This window comes from Erinaceus europaeus, chromosome 1, assembly GCF_950295315.1.
Source record: "Erinaceus europaeus chromosome 1, mEriEur2.1, whole genome shotgun sequence".
NCBI lineage: Eukaryota > Metazoa > Chordata > Mammalia > Eulipotyphla > Erinaceidae > Erinaceus > Erinaceus europaeus.
Window position 1 is genome coordinate 11,693,063 of NC_080162.1, and position 16,658 is coordinate 11,709,720.

The following is a 16,658-nucleotide window of genomic DNA, read 5'->3' on the forward strand; positions in this document are numbered from 1 at the left end:
ACATAGTAAGCTACGGTTCACTCTCCCTGTCACAGTGAGTACCCAGGTTTTATGCCTGAACCTGGTGGGTTCCTCTCTCCAGCACAGGAAATAGGCCTCAGGAGGTAGCTTGGCTAAAAATGATTCACTGAGCTCATCTACATATTGAGCAGCTAACTCTTCCATCCCTTACCTATAAGCACGTATTACGGGGACATGTATGAATTAAAAATGGCGGCAAATCTACAAAAGAGATGAAAGGGCATCAAGAAAAGCATCAGGCTTTCTGGGTGCTGCATGACTGTCATAATCATGTGCTAATCATTCCCATGGAAACCTGTATCTCAATTTTCACCTTTGCAGGAAATGAGAAATGCCTGAGCTTCCTTAAAATAAAGGAGACTACATGCCTAGCCTATTTCCACATTCTTTTCCTAGCAAAAGCATCTTTGTCATTCTGTCCAGATAGAAAACTACATTTCCCAGTTACACTTGCAGATAAGGATGACCAATAAGATGTAAAGAAAAAGGTGGGTGTTCTGGAACCTCCGATTGCCTGACTTTTGTTTTTTGTTGTTAGTAAAGGAGACTGCAGTTTGAACAATGATCTCTGGAGGGAAAGGCAAAGATTCAAAAAGATCTTAGGGAACTTTCCTCAGTACACTAGAAATACTGAATGAACATCAATCTCTAGAGGATGACGTAAGGAAAAGAGTCTTATTTCTAAAGCCATTATAGCTAGCTGTCCCCTATATATGAAATTAATTGCCAAGAATTATTATTTGTGAGTTAGAGTCATTTGGTTACATATATTCTTTTTAATTTTTTTACATATTTATTTATTTATTTTCCCTTTTGTTGCCCTTGTTTTTTATTGTTATTGTAGTTATTGATGTCGTTATTATTAGATAGGACAGACAGACATGGAAAGAGGAGGGGAAGCCAGAGAGGGGGAGAGAAAGATAGACACCTGCAGACCTGGTTTACCTCCCGTGAAGTGACCCCCACACTGCAGGTGGGGAGCCAGGGGCTCGAACCGGGATCTTTACGCCAGTCCTTGCATTTTGTACCACATGTGATTAACCCCCTGCACTACCGCCCTACTCCACTGGTTCATATATTCCAACTCTTGTCAATTCCAAACAACTTGGCACTAGTTGCAACAAAATACTATTTTTATGTGAGACCTTCTTAATATTTATGCAGACTCAAAAGGATATTAAATGAAAAGAAATGAAATAAAAAATATAAATTTTATTATAAGAATTTTTCAGTTTACAATTTGTGGTAAAATATGCAAAGCATAAAAATTAGCATTTTTAACACTAGCTCCCTATTCTATCCACCCAAGTGTCAGTGACAACCAGCATTTTGCTTCCTGTCTCTATATTTGAAGTCACACACTATTTGTCTTCTATACAGGTGATTTATTTCACTGCCCCAAATGTCTCAGAGGTCCATTTATGCTGTAGTATGTGTTAGAATTCCCTGTCTTATGGATAATATTCCACTGAATGCATACGTCACATTTTATTCATCTATTCTTCTTTCAAAGGGCACCTAGGCTGCTTCCAATTTTTAACTATTGTGAAAATGTTGCTTGGTATTTACTTTTATCTACAGAACAGTCGAGGCCTAACTTTATGAGAGAAAGAATGTCAGTATCAGAAATTATGGAGGGTAGATAACACTTGGATGGCGTGAGAATTTGGAAGCTTGATATTTGAACTGTAGATTTCATTGGGTGTTATCCTAGTAGAGATGATTGAGACATACAAGAAAGATCTGGGAAGAAATATCTGTTCAGATGCAATAGGCTCTTTCAGTGGAGGAAGGATCTGGAAACATAATCTCCAAGGTAGTCTAAAACAACCCATGTCCCGTGATTTTTGTGCATAAAAAGATTTGACCAGGACACTATGTTCAGAGAAGAGAACTGTAGCTGTCTCCAAAATGGAAGAGGAAAACAAAAGATGTAAAACATATATGGGGGCCCAGGCAGTAGCACATATGGTTAAGTGCACACATTACAGTGTGTAAGGACCCAGGTTTAAGCCCCTGCTCCCCATCTACAAGTGGAAAGCTTCACAAGTGTTAAAGCAGGGCTGCAAGTATCTGTCTGTCTCCTCCTTATGGACCCCAATCCTCTTAATTTTCCTGTCTCTATCCAATAATAAATCATTAAAAATAGGGGGGTAGCCGGTGGCGCAGTGGGTTAAGTGCATGTGGCGCAAAGTGCAGGGACCGGCGTAAGGATCCCCGTTGGAGCCCCCGGCTCCCCACCTGCAGGGGAGTCAATTCACAGGCGGTGAAGCAGGTCTGCAGGTATCTATCTTTCTCTCCCCCTCTCTGTCTTCCCCTCCTCTCTCCATTTCTCTCTGTCCTGTCCAACAATGAACAACATCAACAATGGCAATGGTGGTGGCCACAGCGAGGCTACAACAACAAGGGCAACAAAAGGGGGAAAAATGGCCTCTAGGAGCGGTGGATTCATGGTGCAGGCACCGAGCCCAGCAATAATCCTGGAGGAAAAAAAAAATTAAAAGAGTAAAATATATCAGGGGTACTCAAAATTCTTTTTTTTTAAGTTTTTATTTTTTAAATTTTATTTATTTTGCTTTTTGTTGCCCTTGTTGTCTTTTTTTATTGTTGTTGTAGTTGTTGTTATTGATGTTGTTGTTGTTAAGACAGTGAGAAGTGGAAAGAGGAGGGGAAGACAGCTAAAGGGAGAGAAAGAAAGACACCTGCAGACCTGCTTCACCACCTGTGAAGTGACTCCACTGTAGGTAGGGAGCTGGGGCTCGAACTGCGATCCTTATGCAGGTCCTTGCACTTTGCGCCACGTGCGCTTAACCCACTGCGCTACAGTCTGACTCCTGTACTCAAAATTCTTATGACCAACAGTATTTATAAAATACTTGGATATTTAAAATATAGTTTGTATCATTTCAGTGTTCTCTGACCATAAGTAACCCACTTATTAGAGAACTTACTAAACAAACAGCACTTGATAAATTTATCTTTTTTAAAAAACTCTTCATATGAAACCATAGTAGGTTAAGCGCCGGTGGCGCAAAGCACAAGGACCGGCATAAGGATCCTGGTTCGAACCCCGGCTCCCCACCTGCAAGGGAGTCGCTTCACAGGCGGTGAAGCAGGTCTGCAGGTGTCTATCTTTCTCTCCTCCTCTCTGTCTTCCCCTCCTCTCTCCATTTCTCTTTGTCCTATCCAACAACGATGACAACAATAATAACTACAACAATAAAACAAGGGCAACAAAAGGGAATAAATAAATAAAATATAAAAAAAAACGTAAAAAAAAAATAAAAAATAAATTAAAAAGAAACCATAGTAATATTAAAGGCACCTACTCTATCTATTTTCAGAGAAATATTCTTGGTCTTTTGGCCTAAAAAGCCCAAGCAATAATAAAGGTTCTTCTTGGCAACAATAAAAACACACATGTCAAACCTCCCATATTTTGTTAAACACAAATACAGAACTTGAAGCCAATGTTTTATGGCCAGGAGAGTCTAGCACATCTTTAATAACCAGGACAAAGTGGTCCTTTCTTATTCCCCTGGGCTATGCCTATGCTTTTAATTTGGCTGAAGGGTGTTCTGATTCCAACTTCCTTTCTCCCCCAGGCTCTAGAATGTCCTGCATTTTCAAGGCAAATCAAGGGACAACTAACTGTTGCCCGAGCGTCTACCATATACGTTGATGTGAGCTAACTCTTGTGAAGGCATGTACTTTTTAAGGAGCTTATACTTTTGTCTTTTTTTTTTTTAATTGGTATGTAACCTAGGAGGGTTCAAGAGGTGAAGTAACAAGAGAGATACAGAGAGGCTAGTGGACACTGCCCATTACGCTCCTGACGTTCTTGAAGGATAAGTACCTTTGCAGCCGCATGAGGTGAGGCTCCTTGGTCCAAAAGCAGAAGAGCCACTTTCTGATTATCATAATGTGCAGCTACATGCAGTGGAGTTAGTCCGCTCTGAAAACACGTGCAAAAACAGTGAGGGTCAACAGTGTCTGAACATTAGACGTCTAGATTTAGAACTTGGCATTAGATTGGATACAGCACAGAATATAATTTACATTTCACGTGATATTTAGACACAAACATTTCCTGTCCACTTCCCAAATGATCTTCATCCCTTAAGACTAAAGTGTAGTTAGTTTAGTTACTATTTAAATGGCTTACGGTGACCAGGCCTAGTGTGACTTTTGCACCACGACAGCAGCCCAGTACAGGGTGAATGGTGGCTGCATACCTTCCCAGAGGCATCTGGAGATGCACTTTTCTGTAGCAGGAGGTTGGCTACTTCCAGTTTCCCATATTTTGCTGCCACATGAAGGGGTGTGAATCCTTTCTGAAAAAATAAATATAAAAAATAATGAACAAGGATGTGTGTGTGGGGTAAAAAGTATAATGGTAATACAAAGAGACTCTCATGCCTAAGGCTCCAAACTCTTCAGGTTCAATCTCCTGCATCACTATAAACCAGAATACAAGAATCCGGCATGAAGCCCAGCCAGTCTATCTTGGCGTTACTCTCGATTGCACTCTGTCATTTCACAAACATCTCATAAAAACTGCAGCAAAGGTGGGCACGAGGAATCACATCATTGCAAGACTAGCCAGCTCCTCATGGGGCGCGAGCGCTTCCACACTACGATCATCATCTCTGGCATTATGCTATTCCACTGCAGAATACTGTGCCCCAGTATGGTTCCGTAGCCCCCATGTCCACTTGGTCGATTCCAAATTATATTCCTCCATGAGGATAATTTCTGGAACCATCCGTTCCACCCCGGTTCCATGGCTGCCAGTTCTTAGCAACATCGCCCCGCCAGATATTCGTCGGGATGCGGCATCATCTAAGTTCATTTCCCACGTCTACGCTCGACCGGACCTGCCAATATACGCGGATATCTTCCCCCACCCTGTCCAACGCTTGACGTCTCGTCACCCAATCTGGTCCCCTATGCCTACACTGAACTTCTCTGTTCCAGTCTCTTGGAAACAGAGCTGGCAGTCAGCTGAGGTCAAGAACAAACACCTCATCACAGACCCCTGCAAGCGTCAACCCGGCTTTGACCTAGCACGTTATGATCGGGCCCTCCTCAATCGCTATGGAACAGGCCATGGTCGGTGCGCCGCTATGTTCCATCGCTGGGGAGCCAGAGACGACCCGAACTGCCCCTGCGGCTCCAGACAGACTATGACCCACATAGTCAATGACTGCCACCTCTCCAGATTCAAAGGAGGTCTCGAAACTTTACATCAGGCTCAACCTGATGCTGTTGACTGGCTACAGAAGAAGGGCAAACGCTAGAAGAAGAAGAACTATAAACCAAAGCTAAGTAGTGCTCTGATTTAATAATAAAAAAAGGTAAAAAAAAATTTAAAAGAATATAAATAACCTAAAGGTACAGCGTTTCTGGATTTGATGATGAAGAGCAGTTAGGGACCAAGATTGGTAGAAACCAAATGAAAGGGTCCCTTTACTAGGAAGGGTGAAGACATCTATCTAACAAGCTATCAGTGTGCCTCTACTAATGGACTCACAGCCATCACACAGCCATCAGTATTTCTGGGGGCTAATCGGGCATCTGATGAGGCTGAAGTTGTAAAGCTAGATCTTAAGTGTTATTCTAGGGTCTTTTGGGAACTTCACAATATGGGGAAAAAAAAAAAACCAGATTCCAAGGTTTCAGGTTCAGTTTAGATTTGGAAGTTTTGTGGAAATCCATGGCTCTTCCTGACCACCCTTAATTTCATATTACTGTCCTCAATTTTTTGTTCTTCCCGTCTGTAAATTTCCATATGAATACACATATTCCTAAGTATGCTATCATATTCAAAGAGTAGAAGTCAGAGATGCTTTCATGTTGGCCACTACAGGTGAATGGAATAACAACATACGGCTCTATCTTAAAAAGTGTATGAGGACACTGCGTGTTAAGTAGCTATGTGTCCTTGATACCAGCCCATCCAAGGATCTGGCTGTCAGCCAGCCTGCCACAATGCACCATTAGAGAACATCCCAAGATGAGCCAGGGAATGGAGGGCTGTCAGTGCACTTGGCCTCATGTCATCATAGCAAATTAGCACCAACAGAAAGGTGGAAGGATTGGGGCATTTAAACTCCAATACCCATGTTTCACGTAGTATATAAGATACAGGAACTTTCACTTCCATTTTAATTATGAGGGAGGCCAGGTGGTGGAGTACCTGGTTAAGTGCACACATTATAGTGTGCAAGGACCCAGGTTCAACCCCTGGCCCCCACCTGCAGGGGAGGCAGCAGCTTCGTGAGTGGGGAAGCAGGGCTACAGGTGTCTCTCTATCTCTCTCCCTCTCTATCTTCCCTACCCCTCTTTTTAAAAAATATTTATTTATTTATTTTCCCATTTGTTGCCCTTGTTTTTCATTGTTGTTGTAGTTATTATTGATGTCGTTGTTAGATAGGACGGAGAGAAAGGGAGAGAGGAGGGGAAGACAGAGAGGGGGGAAGAAAGATAGACACCTGCAGACCTGCTTCACCGCTTGTGAAGCGACTTCCCTGCAGGTGGGGAGCCTGGGGCATGAACTGGGATCCTTACACTGGTCCTTGCGCTTTGCGCCATGTGCGCTTAATCCACTGTGCTACCACCTGACTTCCCCCTGCCCCTCTTAATTTCAATCTGTCTCTATCGCACATAAATAAAAATATTTAAAAAATTTAATTAAGAGTATAAAAAGTCACAAAAAGTGACACTTGAGTCAGTCATCATTTGTTCAGGTAGTTGTCAAGTATGTGTAGTTAAGATAGTCCATACACTAAATCATTTTGCTATTATACTTGCTAGGCCTACATAGTATCACAAGAAAACTGAGTTCTCAATCTTTTATTCAACACTGGTAGAGCAACAGTGCAGTAAATAATTATTCCAAAGTATCAGAGTTGAGGGGGGAAAAAAAGTCTAATCTTGAATAAGACAAGATAATAACAGAAGGCATGTTAAGTGAAATAAGTCAGAAACAGAAGGATGAATATGGGATGATCTCACTCACAGGCAGAAGTTGAAAAACAAGGTCAGAAGAGACAACCTGGATTATGCAGAACCTGGACTAGGGCTGCTGTACTGCACCAAAGTAAAAAGACTCTGGGGTGGGTGGTGGTGGTGGTGGTGGTGGAGAAAATACAGGTCCTGGAACAGGATGGCAGAGGACCTAGTGGGGGTTGTATTGTTATGTGGAAAACTGGGACATGTCATGCATGTACAAACTACTGTATTTACTGTCAACTGTAAAACATTAATTCCTCAATAAAAATAAATTTAAAAAGATAATAACAAAGGGAACCACAACAAATAAAAAGAAGCCAAGAAAATGTACCTTAGGATTTGAAATCACCTGAGTATTCCTAATGTAGTCTGTATTCCTGGCTTCAACAAGATAAGGTCTGATTGAACTTTGCAGTTATTCACGAAATCTGCCAGGTAACTTGCTAGAACCATCTCATTCTGTGCATGAGAATTTTAGCATACTGAAAAAGGGTTTTCCCACATAACAGTATAATTGCAGTGATTATTTGTTTGTTTATTTGTTTATCTATATACTTAGCTCTGGTATATGACGGGTCAGGGGTAGAACCAGTGATTTCTTTTCTAACCAGGTCAATCCTCTGATTTGACAAGATTAATACTGGAGGGGACCTTGCCCTCACTACAAAGCAGTGATGGTAGGGACTGTCCCAGTCTCTGAAGGGAGGCTGGGGTCTCCTGCACTGTCACTTGAGGAAGACTGGTCCGGAAATGAGTGCAGCCTGCAATGTTCCCAGGTGTGACCATGCGCTACTGAGCTTAGACCAATAGGAGTTTAGAGGTTACACAGGCTCTGGTGCTAAATATATATGCCCTGTGTTGAATGGATGGAGGTAAATAGTTAATTTTATCCATAGAATATTCTCAAGAATGGGAGCACTCTGCCCTAATCCAACTTTCTAGCCCTTTTCTCTACTCTTGACACCATTTTCTCAGGCAATACTCAACTTCATGTTAACTATCAACCTCAAGAAAAAAAAAAACTACCATCGACATGGACCCCTAGAAACATGCCTAAGATGGACTTCCTAGCTTTTTTCCACCCTAAGATCCCTAATCTCATCTGTTCTGTTCCTACTTTCTGGATCCTGTTCAGTAACCATTTTGGCTCACTTTATGTCCTGCCACCTTCCAGACACCAACTTGCAGACAGTAGCATGATTCCATCCTGACTTCTCTAGGCAGACGACTTCACCAATGTGTGTTGGAACCTCGCCTCTCCAGAGCTCTACCCCACTAAGGAAAGACAGAAACAGGCTGGGGTATGGATCCATCTATCAACTCCTATGTCCAGTGGAGAAGCAATTACAGAAGCCAGAACTCCTATCTCCTGAACCCCAAAACCAATTTTGATCCATACTCCCAGTGAGGGAGAAAATGATAGGAGGAAGAGGACCTGGAAAGGGAGGGACATTTGGATGTGGTAATAAGATCATGAGTGGCTTAGAGGGGAAGAGAAGACTGAATCTGGAAGAAAAAAGGGGACGATTATATACAGATGTAGACAGATAGTTGTAGAGATGTTGGTTAACCCATGTCTGCAACCTTGGGAGAGCCTGGTGGCCTGCAATGGAGGGGTTGGGGACTCAGCCCTCTGGTGGTGGCAATGGTGTGAAATTATACCCCGGTTGACATGTGGTTTTGTAAATCAATATTAAATCACTAATAAAATTAACGATATAATGCTGGAGGTATGTTCCTATAGAAGTCATTTAAAAGAAGTTATTGGCAATATTTTAACAGTAAGGAACAATTTTTAAGTTTATTTACTTATTAGAAAGAAAGGACCAGAGCATCACTCTAGCACAGGCAAAGCTGAGGGTAGCACTTGGGACCTAGCACATGCAAAGCTGCTGCTTTACCAACTGGGTAACATCCCCAGCCATGGTAAGGAAAATCAGTATCAGAAATCTGAATGGCTGAGATGGAGAGAATTCACTAGGCAGAATGCCTACATGGCCATGGGCTTGGCCCACGTTCAAGGTTGAACACAATACTGGAGGAGCTATGGCAGTGGAGGAAGTTTTAGTGTAATGGCATTTCCCACTTTTTAAATGTCTATTTATATGAAGAAAAGTGAGGCAGACTGGTGAAATAATGCCCGCACAGGGTCTGAGCTACACACGCACACACAATGAATGAATAAACTGATGTCCAACCAACTATCTCAGTGGCGGTCTCATATGCATTTGAAAAGTACACACCCCCTTAAATTTTAAGGTAGTGCATCCATACAATACCAATGAGGTCAATGAAATAATAAAAATAGGGAGTCTGGTGGTAGCACAGAGGGTTAAGCGCACATGGCACAAAGCTCAAGGATCGGTAAGGATCCTGGTTCGAGCGTCTGGCTCCCCACCTGCAGGGGAGTCACTTCACTGAAGCAGGTCTGCAGGTGTCTATCTTTCTCTCCCCTTCTCTGTCTTCATCTCCTCTCTCCATTTTTCTCTGTCCTATCTAACAACGGCAATATCAACAACAACAACTACAACAACAATGAAAAACAACAAAGCAACAAAAGAGAAAATAAATATTAAAAAAAGAATAAAAATAAATTTTATGTTTTAAGGTAAAATTAAAAAAAAATCTTTTACTCCATTAAGACTAGGGAAATCTTATTCTAGGTATCAATAGGATTTATGAGAATATCATTAGTGAAGAATTTAACTACCGCATACGCACCGTAACTACAAAATACTGTATCTCAGCCTTTGCTGGGCGTCTTCCTGACAAACCCCAGTTCCCAAGCATAAATGTTGCCATCTAGCTTTGGCACCTGTTACCGTGCCATGAACTGGAACGGCATGAGGATTTTCGAGGACACAGCAGCATTTCCGGATTGGCTTTCCTACCTTTGTTGTTATAGATAATGATGCACCATGATCCAAAAGGAAGGAGGCCACGTCCTCGTGGCCTTCTCGGGCAGAGAGATGGAGTGGGGTATACCCAGAAGTTGTCGCTGAATTAGGAGATGCTCCTTGCTGCAACAGTTGCTGGACTATATCAGCCTTCCCCAACCGGGCAGAAATGTGGAGTGGAGTCTGATCATCCTATAATGTCAAGGTAGAAATTGCAAGATTGGGTTAAGCTAGCAGATGGCACAAAGCACAAGGACCGATGATGTAAGGATCCTGGTTCGAGCCCCCCCCCCCCCCCCCCCGGCTCCTCAACTGCAGGGGAGTCGCTTCACAGGTGGTGAAGCAGGTCTGCGGGTGTCTATCTTTCTCTCCCCCTCTCTGTCTTCCCCTCCTCTCTCCATGTCTCTCTGTCCTATCCAACAATGATGACAACAATAATAATAACTACAACAATAAAAAAAAACAAGGGCAACAAAAGGGAATAAATAAATACTTTTAAAAAAAGAAATGGCAAGATTGATGAGTGGAGAAAATCATGGTGCTAATGTGAAAATTTCAGTGAAAATAGATGATTCTTACCAGAGGTCACTCAATGCTAAAAAAAAAGTCTCATATCTCATATGTCCTTTTCCTTATGATGTAGAAAAGTGGAGGTGGCAGATATAAGTACCTTAAATACCCTCTGAGTAATAAATAATTAGAGTGAACATGGTGGAAGGCAATTCTATCTATAGATTATTCCCACTTTCAGCTGTCATATTCTATTAAATTTTATCCTTTAATGACTCCTCTTTTGGAGAGAGAAGGAAATGTATCCTGGGAAAACTAAAATATCTGGCAGGAATATTATACTTTCATCAGTTATAATGCACTTAAGTGGAATGAATTATTTAGTTGGTGCTATCTCTCCGCAGTCAAAACCAGTGGAAAAAAAGGACTGTGTGGGTTCCCTTGCTAAGGTTCTCAGACACCAAGGATGATCTCCTTTTGCTTGTGAAGTTGTGTCTCATGGCAGGAGCTGTGTCTACTTAATAGTTGAGTGGAACCTGGCTGTAATTCACCCAAAGCCACGAGACATTCACGAAATCCTGTATCTTTCAAGTCTTCTTCTCAAGTAAGAGGGACACTCCCTAATTTGACACAGATGCCCTGAGTGGTCTTCCAGTGAGAAATTTCCCTACTGGAATGTGAAAATGTGAATATTCAGGTAAATATTTTATGTAGGAAAACTAGAGAAAATAGGCCAGTAGTAGTTTTGGAAAAGTGTGTGGCAGAAGGATCAAGGACAAAGTAAGAAGATCTCCATTAATTAGTAGAAAGCATGAGAGGAGTTAGGGGTGATGCCAAAAGAAAAAAAGTAATACTGAAGCAGAAGAAGACAGTTACTAAAGAAAAAAAATTAAAAAACTCAACTACTGCCACTATAGCCACTAAATATTTACTGAGCATCTGTAAGCCCAGGTTCTGTTCTAAGTACTCAATTCACTAAATATCAAAATGATCCTATGAATCACACCTATCATTAGTTCCATTTTCTTTATGAGGGAATGAGAAAAGGAAATGAGATACAGAAATGCTAATTAACATGAGCACATTTATATAGTGTCGGGCTGAGCTTCACTGACGGGAGACAGACGACCCCGGACTCATGGTTGAGCTGTATGCAGTATCTCTTTATTTATGCTGGACGCAGCACAATCTAAACCGAGCTAAGCTAAAACTAACAACTAACTAAAACGAACAATGTTGTCTTTATATATACTTCCCAAGTAGGGTGGGAACAGGATGTGACATAGAGAGGGTGGAGAGAAAAGTGACTGGTGAAAATCAGGGTGTGACAAGGAGAGGGGGCGGAGCAGGTGAGAATTCTACCACTGAACCACCAATGCCCTGGAGGGAGGGTGGTGCTTTATGTAAATGTAAAAGTGACTTATGTAAATAGACCGCAGCTTTGAGTGGGATCAAACCAATCCCATACAGGCATACCGGCGCTTGGTTAAGCAGAAGCCAGGGGGAGCTGGCATACTACCCAACAATATAGCTAGTAATAGTGGGCCAAGTTTCACACCCAAGCCATGTGACTAAAGAAGTTGGGCTTTTGGAGCCAGGTGGTGGTGCACCTGGTTAAGTGTACACATTACAGTGCTCAAGGATGCAGGTTCAAGCCCCTGGTCCTTAGCTACAGGGGGAAGCTTCATGAGTGGTGAAGGAGGGCTGCAGGTGTCTTTCTGTCTCTATTCCTCTCTACCTTCTTCTTGCCTCTCAATTTCTCTCTATCTCTATCCAATAATATATAATCAAATAAAAATATAATTAAAAAAGTAAAAACAAAAGAAGCTGGGCTTTTAACCATGACACAAATTGACTTCACAAAATGGTTCCTAACTGCATTTCAGCTGGTAGGTTAAACTGTTCCTTAAACACAATGTTTGGCATGTAACTAGCAAACACTCGGTCTTATGAGGCTTCTTACGGTAATGCAGCATAACCTCTATTCTACTTAGTTCTACTTAGTTACTTATTTAGTTAGTATTCTACTTAGTTGATTTAGTAGATTACCTAATACCCTGTAGATCAGAAGTCAGGACAATACAATTCAGAGGCCAAATCCAACTATTACCTATGCTTGTCAATAAAGTTTTATTGGAACACAGAATGTCCATTTGCTATCTGTTATCTATCACTGCTTTTGTTTCCTACCAGTCGAGTTTCTAGATGGCCTGTAAAGCCTTTCAGAAAGCAGGACAGCACACTGAGGCTTCGGTCAGCCACCTGGGATGCTATTTCTCTGCATCTCCCTGTAGATGTCATGCTGAGCAAGACTTAGTTACAACTGTACCCACACCAGTAGGTTTGTACTAGTTACCTTTTCTAGTTTGTGCTCTATTTTTACTAAGTGTTTTAGTTATTTACAGGTAATATGTGAGTATGAAATGGCAATGCTTTGTTTTATCTGAGAAGGCTATATTGGAATCTCTGGAGAGCCTTGATGGAAGTTGATTAAAAAATATCTGGACAAGTTATGTATGGGTGAGATAACAGAATATATTTGGAGGGTTAAAAAATCTTGGGCTAAGTGGTGGTGCACGCAGTACAAAGGGTCCTTGAAGTTCAATGGGCCGGGCAAGGATCTGGGTTCAAGCCCCTGGCTCCCCACCTGCAGGGGGAATGCTTTATAAGTGGCAAAACACATCTGCAAGTGTCTTTCTCTCTCCCTCTCTATCTCTCCCTCTCTATCTCTCTCCCTCTCTCTCTCCCTCTCTATCTCCCTCAATTTCTTGGTCTTGTCCAATAAAATGGAAAAAGTGGCTGCCAGGCGTGGTGGTTTCATAGGACACAAAACAAACGAAAAGAAACATCCTGTACTAAACTGCTTCACTAATATATACATTCTCTTCACTTTAAGTTAGAAACAACAGATCAGGTAAATAAATGTGTATTTTTACGACAAAGGCCAAAAATCAAATGATTAGGACATATTCACATATTTATTTAAAATTCACACATTTATTTAAAGTTTCTTTCTACTTAAACTTAGAAACCCTCCTCACCTACTTCCTATTACATTTTCCTCACTCACTCCAAAGCTAACTTTATCAAAGTAAGGACTGCAAAAGCTGAATAAGAGCAAGAGACTGGCATACTTTACTGATGACTCTTTAGTCACTATCAGGCCACCCTATTAGCTCGGGCCCTAGTTGGGGAGTCCTGAGATTTCCAAACAGACATGATGGGCCTAGACCTTGAATAGATCCCTCTCTCCGTTGTCACTGGTCATCTCCATGAGGAACAACACAATAGACCCCTTTGTGGGCCCCCAAAGGACCTTGCCCTCAACTTGGATCAACAATGGTAGAGAATGTTCCATCTTCTGAAGGGAGGCTGGACAACAACTCTGTCTACCACCTGAGGAAGATGGGTCCTGAAATTGGGGCAATTGGAATGTTCCTACTCAAGACCATAGAAGTGAGCGCAGATCTACAGGGATGCAGAGGTTCCACAGGCTCCTAAGCTGAATATGGGCCCCAGATCAGATGAAATCGATGGGGTTTACAGTCAACAATATTTATACACCTTTCCCATATTTGGGAGCTACTCTCTTCCCTGATCCAGCTTCCTAGCCTTTTTTCAAGTCATGACATCATCTCCCCAGACAATAACTTGGGTTCATCTGCATATCAGATGTCAGGCTCAGAAAAAAACAAAACAAAACAAAACCCCCCAAAAACCAAAAACAAACAAAAAACTAGTATAGCCATGGGCCCTTTGGAATATAACTAAAATAGGCCTACTAGCTATCTACAAAACAGAGACCCCCAAATCTTCATCTGCACTATTCCAGCCTTTAGGTTCATGATTAGTCAACAATTTGTTGGGCTTTATATGTTAACTCTTTTTTCAGCCACCAGGTTCCAGATGCTACCATGATGCCTAACCCTAACCCTAACCCCACTTCCCCAGAGCCCTGCCCCACTAGGGAAAGAGAGAGGCAGGCTGGGAGTATAGATCAACCTGCCAACGCCCATGTTTAGTGGGAAAGCATTGGATCGACCTTCTCGTGGTGCATCCCGTGAGTACCCATTCATTGGGGAAACTGACGATCCTTCCTAGCTGACTGAATCCACATGGATCCCAGTCACTTTCAAAGCCAGCAACAAGCAGCTCCTGCAACCTGACGCTGTTGACTGGCTATGGAAGAAGGGCAAATGCTAGAAGAAGAAGAAGAAGTGGGAAGCAATTACAGAAGCCAGACCTTCCACCTTCTGCATCCCATAATGACCTTGGGTCCACGCTCCCAGAGGGTTAAAGAATGGGAAAGCTATCAGGGGAGGGGATGGGATACGGAGTTCTGGTGGTGGGAATTGTGTGGAGCTGTACCCCTCTTATCCTACGGTTTTTGTCAGTGTTTCCTTTTTAGTAATAAAAATTTAAAAAAAAATTCCTGACATGCAATGCAATTCTGATAACCAGCCCTCTGGCCCACTGACAGTGCCAGTTAAACAGGTTTCTTTCATAGGTTAACAACCAGGAAGCTAAACAAAGCACTCAAATGCAACTCTGACCTTCTCCAAATACCTAGTCTGATCTGAGTCTCGCGGTTTTTAGTTTCACAACTTTTAGAGAAAAAGTAAAAGTAAAAACTTCCCTTTTTTTTCGATTAGACAACTGATATTTAAGTCAATCAAAAGAGCTCAAGAATGCTTCTAAGTTGTACTTATTCCAGAATAAGGCTTTATGTGCACAAGCCTTTCTTCACAGAGTGTGGACAACTTTGTCCCAAGTCTAGGTTCAGATCCTAATCTGTTAGCAATGAGCAGTGAGCCAGGGACACACAGTTCTTCCTGGCACAGTGTTCTTGCTCCATTTAATTTTGTTCAATAATTGAATGGACCCATGCAGAGAGGAGACTTCCTATGATGTCATTTAGGTACAGACTTTTGTCATTGGAGGTTGTCCACTCCTTTAAAAAAAAGAGTTTTTGGAAGAGAGTATGCGTATGTTTAAACAAATTATTAAAATCACATTTCACCACATAATAGGAATCATTTTCCTGTACTGCACATACCTTAGCTTTAGCTTCCACCTGAGCTCCATCTTGTACCAGATACCGCACGACTTCAGCTTGGCCAGACCGAGCTGCCATGTGCAGTGCCGTTTCTCCTCTCTGAAGACAGGAGTCAAAGTAAATTAACTGTAGCTCCAAAAAGGATGACATATGCTACTCACATAAAACTTCTGGTTATCGACAAAATGGAGGACCCCCCCAACACTTCATCTGCACTATTCCAGCCTTTAGGTCCATGACTGGTCAACAATTTGTTTGGCTTTGTATGTTAACTCTCTTTTCAGCCACCAGGCTCCAGATAGTAGCAGGATGCGACCAGACTTCCCCGGACAGACAACCCCACCAATGTGCCTTGGAGCTCTGCTTCCCCAGGGCCCTTCCTTACTAGGGAAAGAGAGAGACAGGTTGGGAGTATGGATTGACCTGTCAATGCCCATGTTCAGCGGGGAAGCAATTACAGAAGCCAGACCTTCTACCTTCTACATCCCACAATGATCTTGGGTCCATACTCCCAGAGGGTTAAAGAATAGGAAAGCTCTAAGGGGAGGGTATGGGATATGGAGATGTGGTGGTGGGAATTGTGTGAAGTTGTACCCCTCTTATCCTATGGTTTTGTCAATGTTTCCTTTTTATAAATAAAAAAGTTATTTTAAAAAAAAAGAAAAAAAAACTTGTTACGCAGACTTTAAGAAAAAGTCCAAGTGTCTGCAATCATAAGAGTTATTATAGGAATTTCACAGAAAAGTGGTCCATAATAGGAAAACTTAGGTATGACCCTAGAGTGTCTAGGTCACTCAGCAGTGTTAGAAAGTGCTCAGTGATCTCCAATCTAGCCCCACTGGAGCTGAGAGGAGAAACTCATAACAGTCAAACAAGAAGGTAAAAGTGAAGTAGGACAGGCAGAGAGTGAGCAAAAAGAGGACTCATCCTGGCCCAAGGGCACAGCTGTTATCCAGCCTCTGCAGATTTCTGTGACTGTGGGAACTCTGCAGGATGCCAGCCAGACCATGCCACATCTTACTGTTGTGAAAATCAGTAGCATTCTAGGTGCATGTATGTCTCTTCAATGTTGGCTACACATCAGTATCAAAACCAGAGCGGAATGCTGCAGGGGCAACAGAGTTATATATACCCCAGGGCTGGACCTGACCCGCTTGCTG

The 16,658-nt window shown here is 42.2% G+C and overlaps 1 protein-coding gene across 1 annotated transcript in view; it reads right to left on the reverse strand.

The window, feature by feature from the left end:
* The window catches only part of ANK3 (ankyrin 3), a 306,521-nt gene that overhangs the window by 78,568 nt on the left and 211,295 nt on the right, over positions 1-16,658 (reverse strand). Inside the window, exons 13-17 of the mRNA XM_060186709.1 lie at positions 15,499-15,597; positions 9,927-10,124; positions 4,257-4,355; positions 3,811-3,976; positions 190-222 (exon numbers count right to left, since the gene is read on the reverse strand). Coding sequence (XP_060042692.1) covers positions 190-222; positions 3,811-3,976; positions 4,257-4,355; positions 9,927-10,124; positions 15,499-15,597 — 595 coding nt within the window. The remainder of the gene's footprint in view (positions 1-189; positions 223-3,810; positions 3,977-4,256; positions 4,356-9,926; positions 10,125-15,498; positions 15,598-16,658) is intronic.